Source organism: Aquarana catesbeiana, linkage group LG05 (genome assembly GCF_042186555.1).
Source record: "Aquarana catesbeiana isolate 2022-GZ linkage group LG05, ASM4218655v1, whole genome shotgun sequence".
Classification (NCBI taxonomy): domain Eukaryota; kingdom Metazoa; phylum Chordata; class Amphibia; order Anura; family Ranidae; genus Aquarana; species Aquarana catesbeiana.
In genome coordinates this window covers 256,050,692-256,071,952 of record NC_133328.1, presented here as the reverse complement: position 1 = coordinate 256,071,952, position 21,261 = coordinate 256,050,692, and the positions used below count along the sequence as shown (strand labels likewise).

Sequence of the window (21,261 nt, the reverse complement as noted above, 5' to 3'; positions counted from 1 at the left end):
CTTCCTGGAATTTAAGGAAGGATCCAGTCCCTCCTGAAGCTCTGTATAGCACATGAGCATTCAGCAAAGCCAATTGAAATAAGTATACAGACACTTTTTTTATACCAGCGTCTGGCCTTACGGGCAACTAGGTACGGTGCCAACAACTGGTCGTTGAGGTTCACCCCTCCAATATTTTGGTTATATTCGTGGACACAACGGGGTTTCTCCACAACATCAGTCGCCGTACTAATTTGGGCAGTCATGTCTGCATGAAGGGAGGTAAGAACGAAAACATTCTTATTATCCCTCCACTTCATAGCGAGCAAGTTATTACACTTCAAGCAGGCTCTCTCCCCCAGCCTAAGACGGGAATCTACAAGCCGTTGGGGAAAGCCCCGGCGATTAGATCGCACGGTGCCACGTGCTCCAATCTGATGATCAAACAAGTGACTAAAAAGTGGCACGCTTGTGTAATAATTGCCCACGTACAAGTGGTACCCCTTTCCGAATAAGTGTGACACCAAGTCCCACACAATCTTGCCAGCGCTTCCTATGTAGTCAGGGCAGTTTGTCGGCTCTACGTGACTATCTCTTCCCTCGTAAACCATAAAACTACATGTATAGCCTGTGGCCCTGTCACAGAGCTTATACATCTTGAACCCGTATCTGGCACGCTTGCTGGGAAGATACTGTTTGAATGACAAGCGGCCAGAAAACTTAATCAGGGACTCAAAAACGCAGACAACTTGATGGGGAGTAAACAAGTCTGCAAAACATTGGTTTAAGTGGTTTATGAGGGGCCGTATTTTGTAGAGCCGATCGTATCCAGGGTCTCCACGAGGACGACAGAGTTCATTGTTGTTGAAGTGCATGAACCGCAAAATCTGCTTGTATCGTACCCTGGCCATGGAAGCAGAGAACACGGGTATATGGTGAATTGGATCAGTGGACCAATATGACCGCAACTCACGCTTTTTGGTTATGCCCATGAGGAGGGATAGGCCCAGAAAGATCTTAAATTCGGAAACCGTAATTGGTTTCCAATCTCTGGCAAGGGAGGACTGGGGATTAGTGGCGATGTATTGACCAGCATACAAATTGTTTTGGTCCACAATAGATCTATAGAGATCTTCGGTGAAAAACAGCGAATAAAAATCAAGTGACGTAAAATCAACTGTTTCCACATGAATGCCGGGTTGGCCAGTGAATGGGGGAAGTACGGGTGCTGCAGAAGTGGTGGGTTCCCAATTAGGATTGGCAAATGCAGCAGGAATGGCACTATGGGCTCGACGGGCTTGTCTTTGTCTTCTTGGTGGCAGCGGGACACTACTTGTGCTTGCCACCTAGCCAGCTTGAACTGCACTTATGGGACTCGCCACGTCACCACGTGTTACTGCAGTGCTGGATGTACGACCAGGGTGTACTAGGCCACCGGTGCTTGCCAGTTCACCGGAAGGAATGGTGGCGCTAGTACTTCTCTGCTCCATACGAGAGCCCTGCGGTTGTTGCACCTCAAGAGCAGAAGAAGATTGTGGTCTGGTACGCCAGACCTTGGCAGGGACCACAACTCCGTCGTCAGAGCTATCTGTCATGGAGCTGCTGCTGTCTACGGGTTCTTATTCTGAGCCTGAATCTGACAGATGAGTGACTTCCTCTTCACTATCTGTCATGCTCAGAAATGTGTAGGCCTCTTCACTACTGTACCTTCGATTGGCCATTTAAGGCTCTAAATTTAGTGGTACAGTAGTGAGACTCACAGGTAAAAAAGCTCCTGACTGTCAGCGACTGTATCAAAACGCTACCAAAAAAAATTGTTAGCGATCGCAGGGATCAGGCCTGACTCTGCGAATGCTGAAGTTATGTGTTTAGTGTTTTGTAAGTGACAGTGATCACTCAATACTACACTTGGGTGGGCTGGGCTGTGCTGGGCGGAGGGGCAAAACGCAGGTGCTAGCGGGTATCTGGGCTGATCCCGCTAACACTGCGTTTTTGGGAACCCTAAACTGCTGGGGACTCTAGTATAGATCTGATCAGATATTGATCTGTTCAGATACTATACCACTAAGGGAGGTGTATGCTGCGTGCATGGGTGTTAGCGGTACTAGCACTAACCTGACGCTGCCTGGGGCGACGCAGACCCTATCTGACCCTAAAACCTAACTTATATTACCCGGCGGGCGATCAGGGGGTTAAACCTTTATTAGGTAATAAACGGCGGGTGACCTGACACTATAAAAAACAAACGAACTAACCAGCGTCACCCATAACAGTTATACGGTGATCACTGGTGAAAGGGTTAACTAGGGGGCAATCAGGGGGTTAAAATCTTTACTAGGTAGTATATGAGGGTACCTGATGCTATAAAAAACTGACGGCGAACCTAAATACTTACCTGCTTAACTAGCGTCACCTGTGACACTAATACAGCGATCAGAAAAACGATCTCTTAGTGACACTGGTGACGGGGGGTGATCAAGGGGTTAAACCTTTATTAGGGGGGGTTGGGGGGTACCCTAGACCTAAAGGGGCCTACCAGTAACTGCCCTACCACTTATAACAGTCACAAATGACACCAATGCAGTAATCAGTAAAAAAAACAAGTGCTATTGGTGTCACTGTGACAGGGGGTGCAGGGGGGGTGATCGGGGGGGGGTGATTGGGGGGTGAATAGTGTGCCCGCGTGTTCTACTGTAATGTGTAGTGTTGGTGCACTTACTTGATGTCTTCTCTCCTCAGAAGCCGGAACGAAAAGGCTTCACGAGGAGCGATGACATCACTTCCTCCGCTTCTGTTTGCAGTTCAGAAGCAGAGGAAGCTGCTCATTTGCCAGGAACGATCGTGAGGGGGTGGCCATGAATCAGTGGCCTCCCCCTCAGCACGGATTGCTCCTGGAGCTAATCCGACCGCCGCAGGCACCGCGGGGGTTCCGATCGCCCCCCCCCCGCGGGCAGGCAGGGACGTACAGGTAAGCCCTTATGCCTGCCCATGCCATTTTGCCGACGTACACGGCGTGCGGCAGTCGGCAACTGGTTAATGCTAGGCGAGTTTAGCACTTGAGCTTTAATTCATTTCAATGGTCTGAATAAATTATTATTCTGGTCAATGAAATGAATTAACGCCCAAGCGCTACACACACCTAAACGCGTTACATGTGTTTACAAGTGTAAAGCGTTTTTTCTGCCAAAACGCTGCTGCCAGAAGAAAAGGCATCTAGAAGAGATGGCCATAGCATCCAGTGTGCATTAAAGGGGTTGTAAAGGTACTTTTTTTTCACCTTAATGCATCCTATACATTAAGGTGAAAAAACACCTGGCAGTCACCGGCTCCCCAGCCCCCACGTTTTACTTACCTGAGCCCTGAATTTCCGTCGGCGTGTCCCCGCCATCCCTCTTTCTATGGGTTCCCGGATCTTGATTGGATAGATTGATAGCAGCGCAGCCATTGGCTCCCGCTGCTGTCAATCAAATCCAATGACGCGGGCGCCGAGGCCGAGTCGTGCATTCGGCGTCTATGGACGCCAAATGCTGGACTCGGGAGTGCGCCGCAAGGTAACCCCCTCGGGAAAGCGCTTCTCCAAGGGGTCATCTAATGTGGGAAGGAGCCACAAGAGCCGCTGAGGGACCCCAGAAATGGATGTCCGGGGCCACTCTGTGCAAAATGAGCTGCACAGTGGAGGTAAGTATGACATGTTTGTTACTAAAGGATCGTTTTTTTATTTTTTTAAATATCATTTTAAACCTTCTGAAATTGTCCTGAATATGTTTAAGAAATGGCAAGCCATTGTTTACTATGCATTTCCATTTGCCCAAACAATATCAGGATTATCAAAATCATACATAATAATATCTCCTTGCTTCCCAGCCATTTCAGTCTGTGAAAGAAGATGAGATGACTCCTCGTGTTTTGTTAGGAGGCCTATAACCTGCTCCTACAAGTAATTTACATTTTGCTGCACTCTTCCATAATGACTCTGCACCATCACAGTTCTCTTTAGTGATAATTTTCAAACTTACTTTCAGATCTCTCTTCGCATACATACATAACCCTCCACATATTCTGCCAATTCTACATCCATTCAAAATGGATGTAGTATAATATACTAGTATATAGATAGCTAATGTTTCACCCCTATCTATGATCTCTTCACAAGATTGTGTGTGGATTATCCCTCTGTGAAGGTCACCTCTTTAATTTGACTGTGGCTTGCAATTTGTCTGAGCCAATTGGACCCTAGTTGGGATTTTTAATTATTGCTGCTTTATACGTCATTCGTCCATCTTTCACACCTGTGGTATAGTGGGGTGAGCCCCTCAATCGCAGTACATGGATTACAATGTACTTGGACTTCATCTTTGATTCACTATGATGATATATGCATATCAACTTAGATACTGGTTTACCTGACCTTGATGGTTGCACTCCCATGGGCTGGCACGCTATTTTTTGGGATCATTGACCCTTTTCCTTCTATGGACGCCTAGTATATTATACTACATCCTTTTTGGATCTGTTTTTAAACTGTTTAATTTATCAATCTCAATGTGCCTAACTCTACTAGTCCCGACGAAGCAGATAATCCACAAAACGATTTGACCCTTCTAGCAGACCTTATGCACAGACTTGTTTGTAATGTAATATATTGATAGCAACATATGCTTTTTCTATTGTGTAAAATAAAGACAAAATTATTTTGGTCATATTGAATGTTATTAGTATCTGTTTCTATGTTATTGTGCTCACGGGGGTATATCTAAAGTCCCAACACCCATTTTCCCTCTTTGCTACTATATTCGGGATGATACCCCTGTGTTCACATTTTTTCAGTATAGTTACACACCTTCCCACATGTGTATTCCTCGCAATTATACGCCAATGTTTCTGGATAGGGATGCACAATAACTTTTTTTTTACAATGAGTACAAGTACAGATACTTTTTTTTAGTACTCGCCCATACCAATTACTGATACCTACCATAACTGTTTTGTTTTAACTTCAGCTGTCAGCAATGGTACAAAGCATTGAAAAGTTATTTAGCGCTTTTTTAAGGTGAAATGTGTAAATATATGTTAATATATATGTGTAAAAATATTCACTAACAAAGCAAACAAAAAAAAATTTTAATTGTTTATCGTTTATAAAATAGACGTGAACAAAAGAAAAAAAAACAGGAAAATAATAATTAAATGGAGGAGAATAGGGAGTTAATTAAGGCTGATTAGTTCATCCCTTTGATCTGCAGATGAAGAAACAGAAATATACAAAAAGAAACATAGTTACATAGTAAGGTTGAATAAAGACACCAGTCCATCCAGTTCAACCTGAGTGAGTGTGGGTGCGTGTCTACAATCATCCCTATTTTTTTTAATTTAAGGTACCCATATAGCACCACCAATTCACGCAGCACTCCGCACATACATTGTACACCCACATTGGTCCCTACCCTCAAGCAGCCCATAATCCAAGGTCCCTAACAATGTTTCTTTTTATTTTTGTGTTTCAGGGCTGAGCAATGTTGGTAATAAACATGGCATAGCTGGCTGCTTTTTTTTTGACAGCTCCAATTACCGGACTTTTTTAACACTGGGGAGACCCACTGACAGCTTAAAGAGTCGAGCCTGAAAGTATCAGTTTCAGGTATCGGTGCATTTGCATGAGTACTGATACTTGTTCAAATACGCGGTATCGATACCGATATTGGTATTGATGAGGGGGCATGGCCGGACGAGATACAGGGAGGACGTGTGGACGCTGTGCTCCGTCCAGGCAATCTCTATCCACTGCCATCCCTGCCTTATTTTCCCTTGAGGGAAGCCTATTCTGCGCTAGGAACAACCTAAATCCCCTCCGCTGCAGATACGGCAGGATCTTAACTAAAATCCAGTGAAGCCGGGCTCCTTTAGGCCTTCTGCCTGTCCTGCACAGAGAGCTACCGCCGCCATATTGGGGCCTGCAGCCTGTCCGGAGCCTGCCGCTCTTCCGCGTTATGGACCGGGTTACGGGTAGAGGCTTTGTTGGGACTTCTCATCCGGGACATCCGAGACACCACCGAGGGGACCCGGACACCCGCAGTGTGAAAGAGAGTCGAGCGGGACCTTCTCCCTCCATCCCGGATCTCCCCACGGCCTGCCGCCATCCCCAGGCCTGCCTTCCTGGACTCTGTGAGTAAAAGGGCTTTCGCCCGATTCTATTGCCGCTGCTGCCCCACAGTACCTGACCCCCAGAGTCCCTGTTCTTAGGCCCTAAAGATCCGGTTCGGGCCTGTGGAGAGAGGTGCCCTCCCGACCGGCCTCAGCCATTAGGAAAGACCGCGGCTTCGGCCTAGTCCTGGAAGCCGGCGGCCATCTTGGTACTCCAAGTACCCCTGCAACCTAATCCCTTCAGCATAATCAATTATCAACCATCTGCAAACACAAAATTCTTCATTTATCTTCAAACTTCACAACTATCCCCTCAGCTCTCCCTGATATATAATGTGATCACCTCCAGTCTGGCGTGCAGGGAAGCAGACATGTAAGAGGAGAACTTTGATCCCCGTCTCTTTAATAGATGCTCCTACAAAGCTAACGGTTCCTTATTAATCACAGGAGCGATATAATAACAAGATATCTGACCCTTCCTAACACTGCATGGGGAAGATCGGCTTCCAGAAGGCAATATATAGAGGTTTTATCCCACCGCCAACATCGCAGACCCCTAATACCATGGAGCGCTTTTTATATAAACAACGATCCCCGACCTCCAGTGAACAACTGGGATCTTCGGACACTGCTGACTCACATATTCTGCCGGAAGGCATGACCCAAGATGATAACAGATCCCAATTTTCTCAGCACTCTCTCCCACCTGACCACCCCGTAGATTTAGTGACAGTAGCTGTTCTAGATACAAAGTTGAACTCATTACTACATGATCTAACCCACAGCATCGCTAAAGAGGTGGGCAAAATAGCGCATGAGTTACGGGATGAAATTGACCAGCTAGGTGAACGCACCAACACATTGGAGAACAAATTTGATGAACTGACCCAATATGTGCATGTTCTCGAAGAGGACAACTCCAGCCTGAAACATACAGTCTCCCTACTCCAGCTTCAAGAGGAAGACCTGGAAAACCGTGAAAGACACCAGAATCTGAGGATCAGGGGAGCCCCTGAAGCGGTGAGCGATAAGGAATTACGTCCCTACCTTTTAGGCCTATTCGTTACTTTAGCCCCACACATCCCGGACAGCAACTGGCGTAAGGACAGGGCGCACAGATCTCTGGCCCCGAAACCTCCTCCTAATGCCAATCCCAGAGATATTATTGTCTGCTTCCACTTCTACGAGAGCAAGGAAGCCCTCACACTTGCAACACGTAACAAGTCACGTATTGACTATAACCCTTTCATGACTAAGCCTAGTTTTGAAATTTGGTGTTTACAAGTTAAAATCCGTATTTTTTGCTAAAAAATTACTTAGAACCCCCAAACATTATATATATTTTTTTAGAAGAGAGTCTAAAGAATAAAATGGCGATTGTTGCAATATTTTTTATCACACGGTATTTGTGCAGCGGTGTTTTAAACGCAAATTTTTGGAAAAGTGACACTTTCATGAATTTTAAAAAATCCAAACAGTAAAGTTACCCCAATTTTTTTGTATAATGTGAAAGATGATGTTACGCCGAGTAAATAGATACCAAACATGTCACCCTTTATAATTGCACGCACTCGTGGAATGGCGACGAACTACGGTACCTATGAATTTCCATAGGCGACGCTTTAAAATTTTTTTACGGTTACCAGGTTTGAGCTACAGAGGAGGTCTAGGGCTAGAATTATTGCTCTCGCTCTGACGATCGCGGCGATACCTCACATGTGTGGTTTGAACACCGTTTACATATGCGGGCGCGACTTCCGTATGCGTTTTCTTCGCTTCGCGGGGACGGGGGCGCTTTAAAAATTTTTTTTTTTTTTTTTTTTATTTATTTTATTTATTTTTGTACTTTTATAAATTGTGTTTACATTTTTTTTTTTTTTTCACTTTTATTGCTGTCACAAGCAATGTAAACATCCCTTGTGACAGTAATATGTGGTGACAGGTACTCTTTATGGAGGGATGGGGGGTCTAAAAGACCCCCCATCCCTCCTTTACACTTCAAAGTATTCAGATCGCCGAAAACGGCGATTCTGAATACTGTGTACTTTTTTAAATTCGGCGCCATTGGCAGCCGAGTAAACGGGAAGTGACGTCATGACGTCGCTTCCGCGTTTACAATTAGAAGGCTGGAACGAAGCCACTCACAGCTTCGTTCCAGCCCGCCCCCAGCCGCCGGAGATTCCCGAATGGACACCGGGCCTCCCGATCGCACGGGAGGCCCGGTAACAGCGGCGGGAGGCGGCGGGAGGGGGGGGATGTCCCCTCCCGCTCCTCCGGTATAACAGCCGAGCGGCTTTTAGCCGCATCGGTTGTTATATTCGGGTAGCCGATCGCCCACTGAAAACAACGGTACCGGGATGATGCCTGCAGCTGCGGGCATCATCCCGGTATAACCCCGGAAAGCCGAGGACGCATATGTGCGTTCGGTCGGCGGGAAGGGGTTAAACAACACAAGATCCAGATATTTAATGACCTCTCCCCAATCACTTTGGCAAAATGGCGCAGTTTCCGTCCTGTCACTACTCATCTACAAAACCATCAGGTTCCTTACCGCTGGGGATTCCCCTTCCGCTTAACCGTTTCCAAAGATGGTGTTCAACACTCCCTTAGAGACCTTTACGAAAGTGAAGCTTTTATCCGCAGTCTAGGCCTTCCGCCTCTGCCTGAAGAAGATTCTTTACCCCAAGCTCCGAACCCCAAACCACTCACCACACCAGCCAAAATCTGGACCCCAGTTCAACGAAGATCCCAGAAGAACTTCTCCACTCCACAACGAGCCAATAATCACAGATATCCAACCTGATGTGATTTATTTTTTCTTTATTTTCTTTTTTCCTCAATTTTTGCTCTTTTTTCCATGGCCGGATAATACTTACCATGGATTTCCCAGTGACCTCACTGTGATCGGGTCACTTTGTTGAGAGGTCACACCTCTTACTGATGTCTTTGATAGATGCCTTTTTGGGGGTCGTTTTCCCCCTTTAACATTTTTTTCTTTTCTTTTTATTCATTTTTTTTTCTCTACTAGCTTGTCTTAAGATTTATTTACTTGTTCATAATAATATGCCAAACACCTTTGCTCCTCCTGTCTGTTTGTTTTTCTTTTTACTAAAAACAGAGACGAGGATCTACCCACCTCCCCCCCTCCTCTATTAGTCCCTGCAGGCTAACATGCCCCCCTTCATGACCCAAGGCTTTTGCCTGGGCAGCCTGAAATTTTTTCTCAGGCTTTTCAAAAATTATTTTTTCTTTTTTCCTTTTTTATTGTTTTTTCTATCCCCATTCAATTTATTTCCTGTTTTTTTACCTCCTTTGTAGTTCTCATATGCAGGTCTTTTTTCTTTTTTTTCCCTTTTTGAACTTTATATGTTTTTTCAGTACTATACTTATATTAATATACCAACTGCAAGATATGTTTGTTTTCAAATGTTCTGTTTTAAGGATGCTCATTTATATGCTCTCAGTTTTTATACTATATTAGCACTTTTTTGTATGACCAAATATGGCCCTCAAGGTCTATTCTTGTAATGTAAAAGGATTAAATTCCATAGGCAAACGGTGGCAGGCTTTAAAAGAATTTAAATCATCTAAAGCAGAAGTGATTATGGTTCAAGAAACCCATTTCAAATCCGGTGGCTCCTTTAAATTTGCTTCTAGACACTTTCCCGTAGTATATACTGCTTCTGATCCCTCTGGAAAAGCGGGAGTGGCAATTCTTATTAAACGCTCAAGCCCAATTAAGATTCTCTCTTCCTACCTAGATCCTCATGGTAGGTTTATATTCCTGAAATGTAACAAAAAAGAGAGAGAAGGTTTTCCCCACAACGGGGTTTTTTGGCAGCACAGTAATAGATGTAGTCAGTATTGTATGAAAAAATATAACAATTTTATTGAAAGCTGTACCATAAAAGTTAAAAACAATGAGCTCCAGTGGGGAGTGTTTAAAAAACTAAGTGGCTGAACATACATTGGCAGACATATATTCATAACAATGTTTCTATCATGAACATAAGACCTGACGCGTTTCAACCCTTATAGGTCTTCTTCAGAGGCTCGGTCTGCTAAAGAGAACATATAGATAGCATTGGTATATACATACATAACTCTCCATTGTATAACAGTAAATACATTCATCATGTAATGCACCAATACAGTATAGTTACCAAATAATGTATGTCCAACAGGAAAAAGAAACTTCCCACATGGAGATCCCTTAAAAAGATATGTTGTCTTTCCCTCTTTCCCCGAGTTCTCCCTCGGGGAAAGAGGGAAAGACAACATATCTTTTTAAGGGATCTCCATGTGGGAAGTTTCTTTTTCCTGTTGGACATACATTATTTGGTAACTTTTTAAACACTCCCCACTGGAGCTCATTGTTTTTAACTTTTATGGTACAGCTTTCAATAAAATTGTTATATTTTTTCATACAATACTGACTACATCTATTACTGTGCTGCCAAAAAACCCCGTTGTGGGGAAAACCTTCTCTCTCTTTTTTGTTTCAATGCGTTAAGGGGTGAGCAGCAATTTCTTTCCTTCTCTCTAGTGTCTCCTCCATATATTCCTGAAATGTAGTTACCTATCTACCTCCTTTTCCTTGGTTAACATATATGCACCAAATGTAGGACAAATCGGTTTCCTTGAAAAAGTTTTTGAGAAACTACAACCCTTCTCCCAGCCTTTTATGATCATGGGAGGCGACTTCAATGTGTGCATGTCCCCGACCAGGGACAGGAAAACTTTATTCCAAACCACCCTGCAAACTGCCTCCAAGAAATTATCAACATCCTTTCGCAAACTAGTTAGATCTCATAACCTTTTTGACTCCTGGAGGATAAAACACCCAACCCAAAAGCATTATACATTTTATTCTCACCCTCACAAGTCTTATTCCAGACTAGATTATTTCCTTATTACAGGTCCTCTACTTCCCTATGTAGTCTCTTCTGAAATAAATCCTATTACCTGGTCGGATCATGCACCTATTGAACTCAATGTCCTATTGACGAAGTCTTTTACTAAATCCTGCCACTGGCGCCTCAATGAATCTTTGCTTAAAAACCCTCTATCTCAAACCCAACTACAGCAGAAACTAACTGAGTTTTTCCAGATTAATGATGGCTCTATTTCTGAGATTTCCACCCTGTGGGAGGCCCATAAAGCCTTTTTTAGAGGTGAATGCATAGCTATAGGCTCTCGCCTAAAGAAAGACTCTGTACAACTTAAAAATGATCTTATTACTCAACTGCAGCTAGCTGAAAGAAATCTACTGGCCTCCCCCACGGTGGAAAAATTGAGAAATGTCATCTCAATCCAGGATCAGATTAAGTCTTTTGATACAAACCAAATTTCCAAATCCATGCTATGGGCTAAGCAAAAATTTTACGATTACGCAAACAAACCACATAGGATGCTGGTAAATAAATTAAAACCACGGCCCTTTCTATCGATACCCGACCATCTGATACAATCTGATGGCACCCCCACATACTGTGTCAAAAGTCTTTGGTGACTTCTACAGTTGGCTTTATAATTGCTTAGGTCCTGACTCGTATCCTCAATTCTCACAATCTGAGTTTGATAAATTTATGGATTCCCTTCCGCAACCAAAAATCTCTGTCGATCACATATCCTCTCTTAACTCTCCGATTACTGGGGAGGAAATAGGAGAGGTGATTAAAAATCTTCCAACTCACAAATCTCAGGGCCCTGACGGTCTCCCTTACATTTACTATAAAACTTTTGCCCATACTTTAACCCCCTACCTACAATCCCTATTCTCCTCTTTCTTCAGGGGATCCATCCCGCATTCACAATTCTTACATGCAAACATAACAGTAATTCCTAAGCCAGGTAAGGATCCTGCACTACCCGATAACTACCGCCCAATCGCTCTATTGAATTCAGATTACAAAATTTTTACTAAGATATTGGCTAATAGATTATCCCCACTATTAACGTTCCTGATCCATAGAGACCAGGTAGGATTCGTTCCCTCGAGACATGCTGGAGATAATACAAGAAGAACCATAGATTTGATAGACCTAATAACTAGAACCAAACGTCCCACCATAGTCTTGAGCTTAGATGCTCAAAAAGCTTTCGATAGACTAAGTTGGCCCTTCATGTTCGCAGTTTTAACCCGATTTGGATTCTCAGGCCCCTTTATACAAGCTCTACATACCCTATACTCCCTCCCTACGTCTCAAGTCCAGTTGTCCTCCTATATTTCACAACGATTTACTCTCAGTAATGGCACAAGACAAGGCTGCCCTTTGTCGCCCCTATTATTTATACTAAGTCTAGAACCTTTAGCAGCAGCTATTAGATCCCATCCTAATATCAGGGGAATTCCATTACGACATCAGGACTACAAACTCTCTCTTTATGCAGACGAAATTCTCCTAACCATCACACATCCCGAGATTTCATTACCTTCCTTACACGAAACTCTCTCCACATTTGGGTCCTTATCAGGTTTCCGTATTAATCAGACTAAAACAGAAGCTCTCCCCATCAATATACCCTCAGATATACTCAGCTCCCTACAAAACAGATTTAAATATAGATGGTGCCAGACTTCACTAAAATATTTAGGAATTCATCTTACCCCTTCATATCACTCTCTTTATCAAGCTAATTTCCCTCCTTTGTTCGCAGAAATTGCTAAACTTCTACAACATTGGTCTTCCATCCCAATTTCCCTTCTTGGTAGGATTAACGTTCTTAAAATGTCGGTACTGCCCAAATTATTGTATCTTTTTGAAACACTCCCGGTTCCAGTCCCTTTGTCGCAGTTGAAAAATCTCCAGAGAAAGTGCCTTAACTTTGTTTGGAACAATGTATCCCATAGAATTGCTCAATCAGTAGTCCTTTCCCCTAGAGCTAAAGGTGGGTTGGCCGCCCCCGACTTTATTAAATATTATTATGCCTCTCATCTTAGAGTACTGACTGCATGGACCTCAAGGAAAGCTGCAAATAGATGGGCCGAAATTGAAATGGGGATTACTGCCCCTGTACATCCGTGCTATATGCTATGGCCATCCTCAAAGAAATTCATACCCCAACTAAGGTCTCTGTGCCTTTCCCCGATGCTTTTTACGCTATCAATCTGGAAAAGGTGTATGGACTAGGGATGAGCTTCGAGTTCGAGTCGAACTCATGTTCGACTCGAACATTGGCTGTTCGCAAGTTCACCGAACAGCAAACAATTTGGGGTGTTCGCGGCAAATTCGAATGCCGCGGAACACCCTTTAAAAGTCTATGGGAGAAATCAAAAGTGCTAATTTTAAAGGCTAATATGCAAGTTATTGTCATAAAAAGTGTTTGGGGACCTGGGTCCTGCCCCAGGGGACATGGATCAATGCAAAAAAAAGTTTTAAAAACGGCCGTTTTTTCAGGAGCAGTGATTTTAATAATACTTAAAGTCAATCAATAAAAGTGTAATATCCCTTTAAATTTCGTACCTGGGGGTGTCTATAGTGTGCCTGTAAAGGGGCGCATGTTTCCTGTGTTTAGAACAGTCTGACAGCAAAATGACATTTTGAAGGAAAAAACTCATTTAAAACTACCCGCGGCTATTGCATTGCCGACAATACACATAGAAGTTCATTGATAAAAACGGCATGGGAATTCCCCAAAGGGGAACCCCGAACCAAAATTAAAAAAAAAAAATGACGTGGGGGTCCCCCTAAATTCCATACCAGGCCCTTCAGGTCTGGTATGGATATTAAGGGGAACCCCGGCCAAAATGTAAAAAAAAAAATGACGTGGGGTTCCCCCTAAATTCCATACCAGACCCTTCAGGTCTGGTATGGATTTTAAGGGGAACCCCGCGCCAAAAAAAAAAAAAAAAAAACGGCGTGGGGTCCCCCCAAAAATCCATACCAGACCCTTATCCGAGCACGCAACCTGGCAGGCCGCAGGAAAAGAGGGGGGGACAAGAGTGCGGCCCCCCCTCCCTCCTGAACCGTACCAGGCCACATGCCCTCAACATTGGGAGGGTGCTTTGGGGTAGCCCCCCAAAACACCTTGTCCCCATGTTGATGAGGACAAGGGCCTCATCCCCACAACCCTGGCCGGTGGTTGTGGGGGTCTGCGGGCGGGGGGCTTATCGGAATCTGGAAGCCCCCTTTAACAAGGTGACCCCCAGATCCCGGCCCCCCCCCTGTGTGAAATGGTAAGGGGGTACATAAGTACCCCTACCATTTCACAAAAAAGTGTCAAAAATGTTAAAAATGACAAGAGACAGTTTTTGACAATTCCTTTATTTAAATGCTTCTTCTTTCTTCTATCTTCCTTCATCTTCTGGTTCTTCTGGCTCTTCTGGTTCTTCTGGTTCTTCCTCCGGCGTTCTCGTCCAGCATCTCCTCCGCGGCGTCTTCTGTCTTCTTCTCCTCGGGCCGCTCCGCACCCATGGCATGGGGGGGAGGCTCCCGCTCTTCTCTTCTTCTCTTCTTCTTTTCTTCTTTTCTTCTTTTCTTCTCTTCTTCTCTTCTTCTTCATTTTCTTCTCCGGGCCGCTCCGCAATCCATGCTGGCATGGAGGGAGGCTCCCGCTGTGTGACGGCGCTCCTCGTCTGACAGTTCTTAAATAACGGGGGGCGGGGCCACCCGGTGACCCCGCCCCCCTCTGACGCACGGTGACTTGACGGGACTTCCCTGTGGCATTCCCCGTGACGTCACAGGGAAGTCCCGTCAAGTCACCGTGCGTCAGAGGGGGGCGGGGTCACCGGGTGGCCCCTCCCCCCCCGTTATTTAAGAACTGTCAGACGAGGAGCGCCGTCACACAGCGGGAGCCTCCCTCCATGCCAGCATGGATTGCGGAGCGGCCCGGAGAAGAAAATGAAGAAGAAGAGAAGAAGAGAAGAAAAGAAGAAAAGAAGAAGAGAAGAGTGGGAGCCTCCCCCCCATGCCATGGGTGTGGAGCGGCCCGAGGAGAAGAAGACAGAAGACGCCGCGGAGGAGATGCTGGACGAGAACGCCGGAGGAAGAACCAGAAGAACCAGAAGAGCCAGAAGAACCAGAAGATGAAGGAAGATAGAAGAAAGAAGAAGCATTTAAATAAAGGAATTGTCAAAAACTGTCTCTTGTCATTTTTAACATTTTTGACACTTTTTTCGTGAAATGGTAGGGGTACTTATGTACCCCCTTACCATTTCACACAGGGGGGGGGCCGGGATCTGGGGGTCACCTTGTTAAAGGGGGCTTCCAGATTCCGATAAGCCCCCCGCCCGCAGACCCCCACAACCACCGGCCAGGGTTGTGGGGATGAGGCCCTTGTCCTCATCAACATGGGGACAAGGTGTTTTGGGGGGCTACCCCAAAGCACCCTCCCAATGTTGAGGGCATGTGGCCTGGTACGGTTCAGGAGGGAGGGGGGGCCGCACTCTCGTCCCCCCCTCTTTTCCTGCGGCCTGCCAGGTTGCGTGCTCGGATAAGGGTCTGGTATGGATTTTTGGGGGGACCCCACGCCGTTTTTTTTTTTTTTTTTGGCGCGGGGTTCCCCTTAAAATCCATACCAGACCTGAAGGGTCTGGTATGGAATTTAGGGGGAACCCCACGTCATTTTTTTTTTAAAATTTTGGCCGGGGTTCCCCTTAATATCCATACCAGACCTGAAGGGCCTGGTATGGAATTTAGGGGGACCCCCACGTCATTTTTTTTTTTTAATTTTGGTTCGGGGTTCCCCTTTGGGGAATTCCCATGCCGTTTTTATCAATGAACTTCTATGTGTATTGTCGGCAATGCAATAGCCGCGGGTAGTTTTAAATTAGTTTTTTCCTTCAAAATGTCATTTTGCTGTCAGACTGTTCTAAACACAGGAAACATGCGCCCCTTTACAGGCACACTATAGACACCCCCCAGGTACGAAATTTAAAGGGATATTACACTTTTATTGTTTGACTTTAAGCATTATTAAAATCACTGCTCCTGAAAAAACGGCCGTTTTTAAAACTTTTTTTTGCATTGATCCATGTCCCCTGGGGCAGGACCCAGGTCCCCAAACACTTTTTATGACAATAACTTGCATATAAGCCTTGAAAATTAGCACTTTTGATTATTCATGTTCGTGTCCCATAGACTTTAACGGTGTTCGCATGTTCGAACGAACTTTTTTCCTGTTCGCATGTTCTGGTGCGAACCGAACAGGGGGGTGTTCGGCTCATCCCTAGTATGGACAAATTTCATCTTTCCTTATCTTGCTCCCCTCTCCAGAATATCCTTTTCAACCCAGACATCCCAGACGGACTGTCTTATTTGCGAACAATTCCGTGGACACATGCAGGTATATTTCAGCTGCGACATTTGGTTCACCCAGTAACACATAAGCTTTTACCTTTCTCAGTCCTCAAAGAAAAACATGCTCTACCGAAATCTACAAAATACTTCTACTTACAAATTAAACATTTTTTCCAATCCAACTTCCCCTCATTATCCTTAGAAAAACCCACTGATTTTGAATTACTGTGTACAAATGGCCCATACGAACCAAAACTAATCTCATCCATATATAGAATACTCCAGGCAATACCCCCTTTAACTGACTCCATACATAGATACATGACAAAATGGTCCAAAATGCTAAATAGATCAATATCAATAATAGATTGGGGTAAAATCTGGGAGTCGGCTTTTAAAGTTTCCAGATGTGTGGCACAAAAGGAGACCGCTATTAAGATAATATTTTTTTGGTACAAAACTCCTGAGTTGCTACATGCCCAAAATTCATCTCTCTCTGATCTGTGCTGGAGGTGTGGACGGTCCGTAGGTACGCACCTTCACATTTTTTGGGACTGTCATATCTTGAGTGCATATTGGACTGAGATACAAAATTTATTGCAATCACTCTTCGCCACATCTATTCCATTAAACCCCATACATTTTCTTTTAGGCCTGCCTTTCTCGGGTATTCCTAAATCACTACAGAGACTAGGGTCTTTTGTTCTTCTGGCAGCAAAAAGAGCCATCCCTAGACTTTGGCTTACTACCAATGCTCCCACTTTACACCACGCTCTTTCCATTATCACAGATATGCGTAAAATGGAACATTTAACCACAAAAATTGAAGGTAAGATTCCCCAATTTGAAAAAATCTGGAAACCTTGGGATGATTCAAAATTTTCTTCTGAGCCTCCCATTTCTGCTCCTTTTTGACTCCAATTTGCTCGTTTTTCTTGAGCATCCTTGTGTTTGAATATATAGTTGAGATAGAAGCATGAATACTGTATGGAACTTCTTTTTTGTATGTATGACCCAATTCGGGAAGAAGCTGACATCTATCTGTACAGATATCCTCACCAAGCTTATTTACACTGTTTGTACTTAACTTATGATTGCTTCCATGTTAAATTGACATAATTCTTTCTTATACCTTTTGTTATGCTGATTTATATTTGTTGAAAAATAAAAAATTATAAAAAAAAAAGTATTGGTGCAACCCTAGTTCTGGATATGCATTTGGCTGCTTGGGTGCATAAAAGGAATGATTTGTAGGTTTTCACCCACTGTCCTGAAATAAGGAATAATCCTGTTTTTTTGGTATATGTGATGGAGTGAGATGTGTGATTATATTCTTTTTTAAGAAAGCCTTAGTGTACTTTGTAGAGTCCTTTTAACCGTTTCAGCCCCGGAAGATTTTACCCCCTTCCTGACCATAGCACTTTTTGCGATTCGACACTGTGTCGCTTTAACTGACAATTGCGCGGTCGTGCAACTTTACACCCAAACAAAATTGACATACTTTTTTCCCCACAAATAGAGCTTTCTTTTGGTGGTATTTGATCACCTCTGCGGTTTTTATTTTTTGCCCTATAAACAAAAAAAGAGCGACAATTTTGAAAAAAACACAATATTTTTTACTTTTTGCTACAATAAATATCCCCCAAAAATATATAAAAAATTATTTTTTTTTCCTCAGTTTAGGCCGATATATATTCTTCTACATATTTTTGGTAAAAAAAAAAATCGCAATAAGGGTATATTGATTGGTTTGCGCAAAAGTTATAGCGTCTACAAATAGGGGATAGTTTTATGGCATTTTTATTATTATTATTTTTTATTAGTAATGGCGATCTGCGTTTTTTATCGGAACTGTGACATTATGGTGGACACATCAGACCATTGTCATTTATACAGCGATCAGTGCTATAAAAATGCACTGATTACTGTGTAATTGACACTGGCAGGGAAGGGGTTAACCACTAGGGGGCAATGAAGGGGTTAAATGTGTCCTAGGGAGTGATTCTATCTGTGGGGGGATGGGCTTCAACTCGCATGACAGAGATCACTGCTCCCGATGACAGGGAGCAGTGATCTCTGTCATGACACAAGGCAGAATGGGGAAATGCTTTGTTTACATAGGCACTTCCCCATTCTCTGGCTCCATGACACGATCGCCGGGAGACCGGAGGAATCAATGTCACACTGTACGCGGGGCGCGCATGCGCCTGCTATCCTCCTCTTAAAGGGGACGTACAGGTACGCCCATTTGCCCACCGCTGCCATTGTGCCGACGTATATCGGCGTGCAGTGGTCGGCAAGTGGTTAATCACCAATTACTTAACCTATATTTTTTAATGCACTGTTGCCATACAACTGCCTAACCAATTAGTATTATTTTTAGATTCCATTTTATGAAATCGATAACCTCAACAGTGTCGAAGAAATCGTTGAATATCTTCACAAGAAAATATTCCCTCACTCTTTTCGATTGAAATGGTGACCAACACACTTCAAGGATGCTGTAAAGGTTTTTGGACAATTTTATAAGGAAATAAACTGATCTCTCCTATATATATATATATATATATATATATATATATATATATATATATATATATATATATATATATATATATATATATATATATATATATATATATATATATATATATATATATATATATATATATATATATATATATATATATATATATATATATATATATATATATTTGTGTGTAGAAAAAAATCTTTGTTTTACAAATAAACATATAACACAGAATGCTTCTGTAACACACTGTTTACTGAACATACTGGCCTTTCTCATTTATGCCCTGCTTCTGACTGAAAAGCTATAAGGCTCCTTGTGAATTAACACAGCAATGGCAGTTTATCTTTTTCCTGATTTATTCAACTGTACAACAAGCCATTAAAGGGGTTGTAAAGTCAGTAGGTTTTTTAACTTAAAGCGTAGTTCCGCTGAAATTTTTTTTATTTTTTTTTTTTTAAGTCCGCAGCTACAAAAAGTGTAGCTGCTGACTTTCAATGATCAGACACTCCTGTCCCACAGTCCAGTAATGTGGACGTACGAAGCCCCGCTCCTCTCCCTCTCCTCTCTTCACAGCCGGGCACGCACTGCGCATGCGCGAGCCTCACTGCGCGATGTGAATGACCGGGCAATCTTCTGGGACTTGTGACGTGTCCAAGAAGATTGCAGGGAGGGAGGGGGGAGAGGTGAACTTCCTTCCGGTGCTGCGGAGCCCCGGGAGGAAGTGGGAGCTGGATGCCTCTAAAAAGAGGGTATCCGCCCCCCCCCAAAAAAAATGCCATGCCAAATGTGGCATTGTCAGGGGGTCATGGTCACTTAAAGCAGGAGTTCCATTTTTGGGTGGAACTCCGCTTTAAAGTGGATGTAAACCCGATTCATGAAATTTGAGCTGTGCACAAATTTCTGTTTTCTTATCGCTCTTCAAAGCACTGAGTCCCATAGCTTTCTCCTGCTCAGTAGCTCTGTTATCAGCCAAGATGGCAGCCTGAAGTGTGTGTTGTGGGAGGTTGCTTTAAATGGATTAGCAGTCAGCTTGTCGTCTCACAGCAGAGCTCAGCACATTCCTTTCTTCCTTTGCCAATGTGGAGTGGGGGTGTGTGCCTTTCCTCCAATCAGCTGTCTTGGCTGTATGCCAATAATCCACCCCCCAGTGCTGACCAAGAAGAGAAAATCTGTAACACGAAGAGCACTTTCTAAAGGATATATACAGCTGAAGACAGCAGATATGCATGTAAAACTCTCTCTTCGCTGGGTATATGTAAGGGGTTACATCCACTTTAATGCATTCTATGCATTCAGATAAAAAAACCTTTTGTGTGCAGCAGACCCCCTTGGCCCTCTAAAACTTACCAGAGCCCCGTCCAGCGATGTCCACAAGCGTTTCGGCCATTCATGACTCTCCCTCCTGATTGGCATAGACACAGCAGTAGCGCCATTGGCTCCCGCTGCTGTCAAAGTCAGTTAGCTAATCAGGAGGGGGGGGGTAGAGCCGAATCACAGCTCCATGTCTGAATAGACACACGGAGCTGCAGCTCGGCTTCATAAAACATATAAATTAGTCATGTACCAAATAAACACAGAATTATGAATAAATGCAGAAAAATTGCCTTCTATAAGGGCCTTCTCTGTTTACACATTTTATTCCTGTTAAGAGGTCTATTCTTTGTGGGCTTGTTAGTCATTATTGGCTGTTGCCAGCACCTCATGGGCTTGCTTTTAGATATCCCAGTGGTCTAATATTCAAATCTGACGTCCATGCGCGGCTTGCAAGATGGCGGACGCACAAGAGTCTAGCTCCGGTCCCCATATCTTCCCTCTGGGCTCCTGCACCACTTAAATAGTTTCCAACGCCACAGGACCCACACTGCCTGTTTCCGGAACCCTCTGGACACCCCATGGGCAAAATTGGCTTTCAAAAGCACATTTACCAGGGGTTTAATCTGCCGCCAAAGTTCCTGCCAGCACAGCACATGGAGTGCTTCCTGCTTAGGCCGCAATCCCCGGCCTTGAGTAATCTGGCGGACCCACTGGATCCCGCGGGCCAGCTTGCATCAGCCCAGGTAAATTGGAAAACGATTGCCCACCTCAGCAGCCAGAACCCACCGAAATGGTTACAGTTGCGGTGCTGGACTTAAAATTACATGCCCTATTGCAAAACCTGACCCATAATATTGCCAAAGAAGTCAGGAAAATTGCTCAGGAACTTAGAGGGGAAATCGATCAGTTGGGTGAATGTACTGACACATTGGAAAACAAGTTTGATGAAATCATTCAATATGTTCATGTCCTAGACGAGGATAATGCTGCCCTCAAGCACACAGTTTCCCAGATCCAATTGCAGCAGGAAGATTTGGAAAACAGGGAACGCCG

General features: G+C 44.0%; 1 protein-coding gene across 1 annotated transcript in view; it reads left to right on the top strand.

Annotated features, from left to right (window-relative positions):
• The window catches only part of FASTKD3 (FAST kinase domains 3), an 844,994-nt gene extending 826,151 nt beyond the window's left edge, over window positions 1–18,843 (top strand). Inside the window, exon 7 of the mRNA XM_073630725.1 lies at window positions 18,745–18,843. Within this exon, the coding sequence (XP_073486826.1) occupies window positions 18,745–18,843 (99 nt within the window). The remainder of the gene's footprint in view (window positions 1–18,744) is intronic.
• The last annotated feature ends 2,418 nt before the right edge of the window (window positions 18,844–21,261 follow it).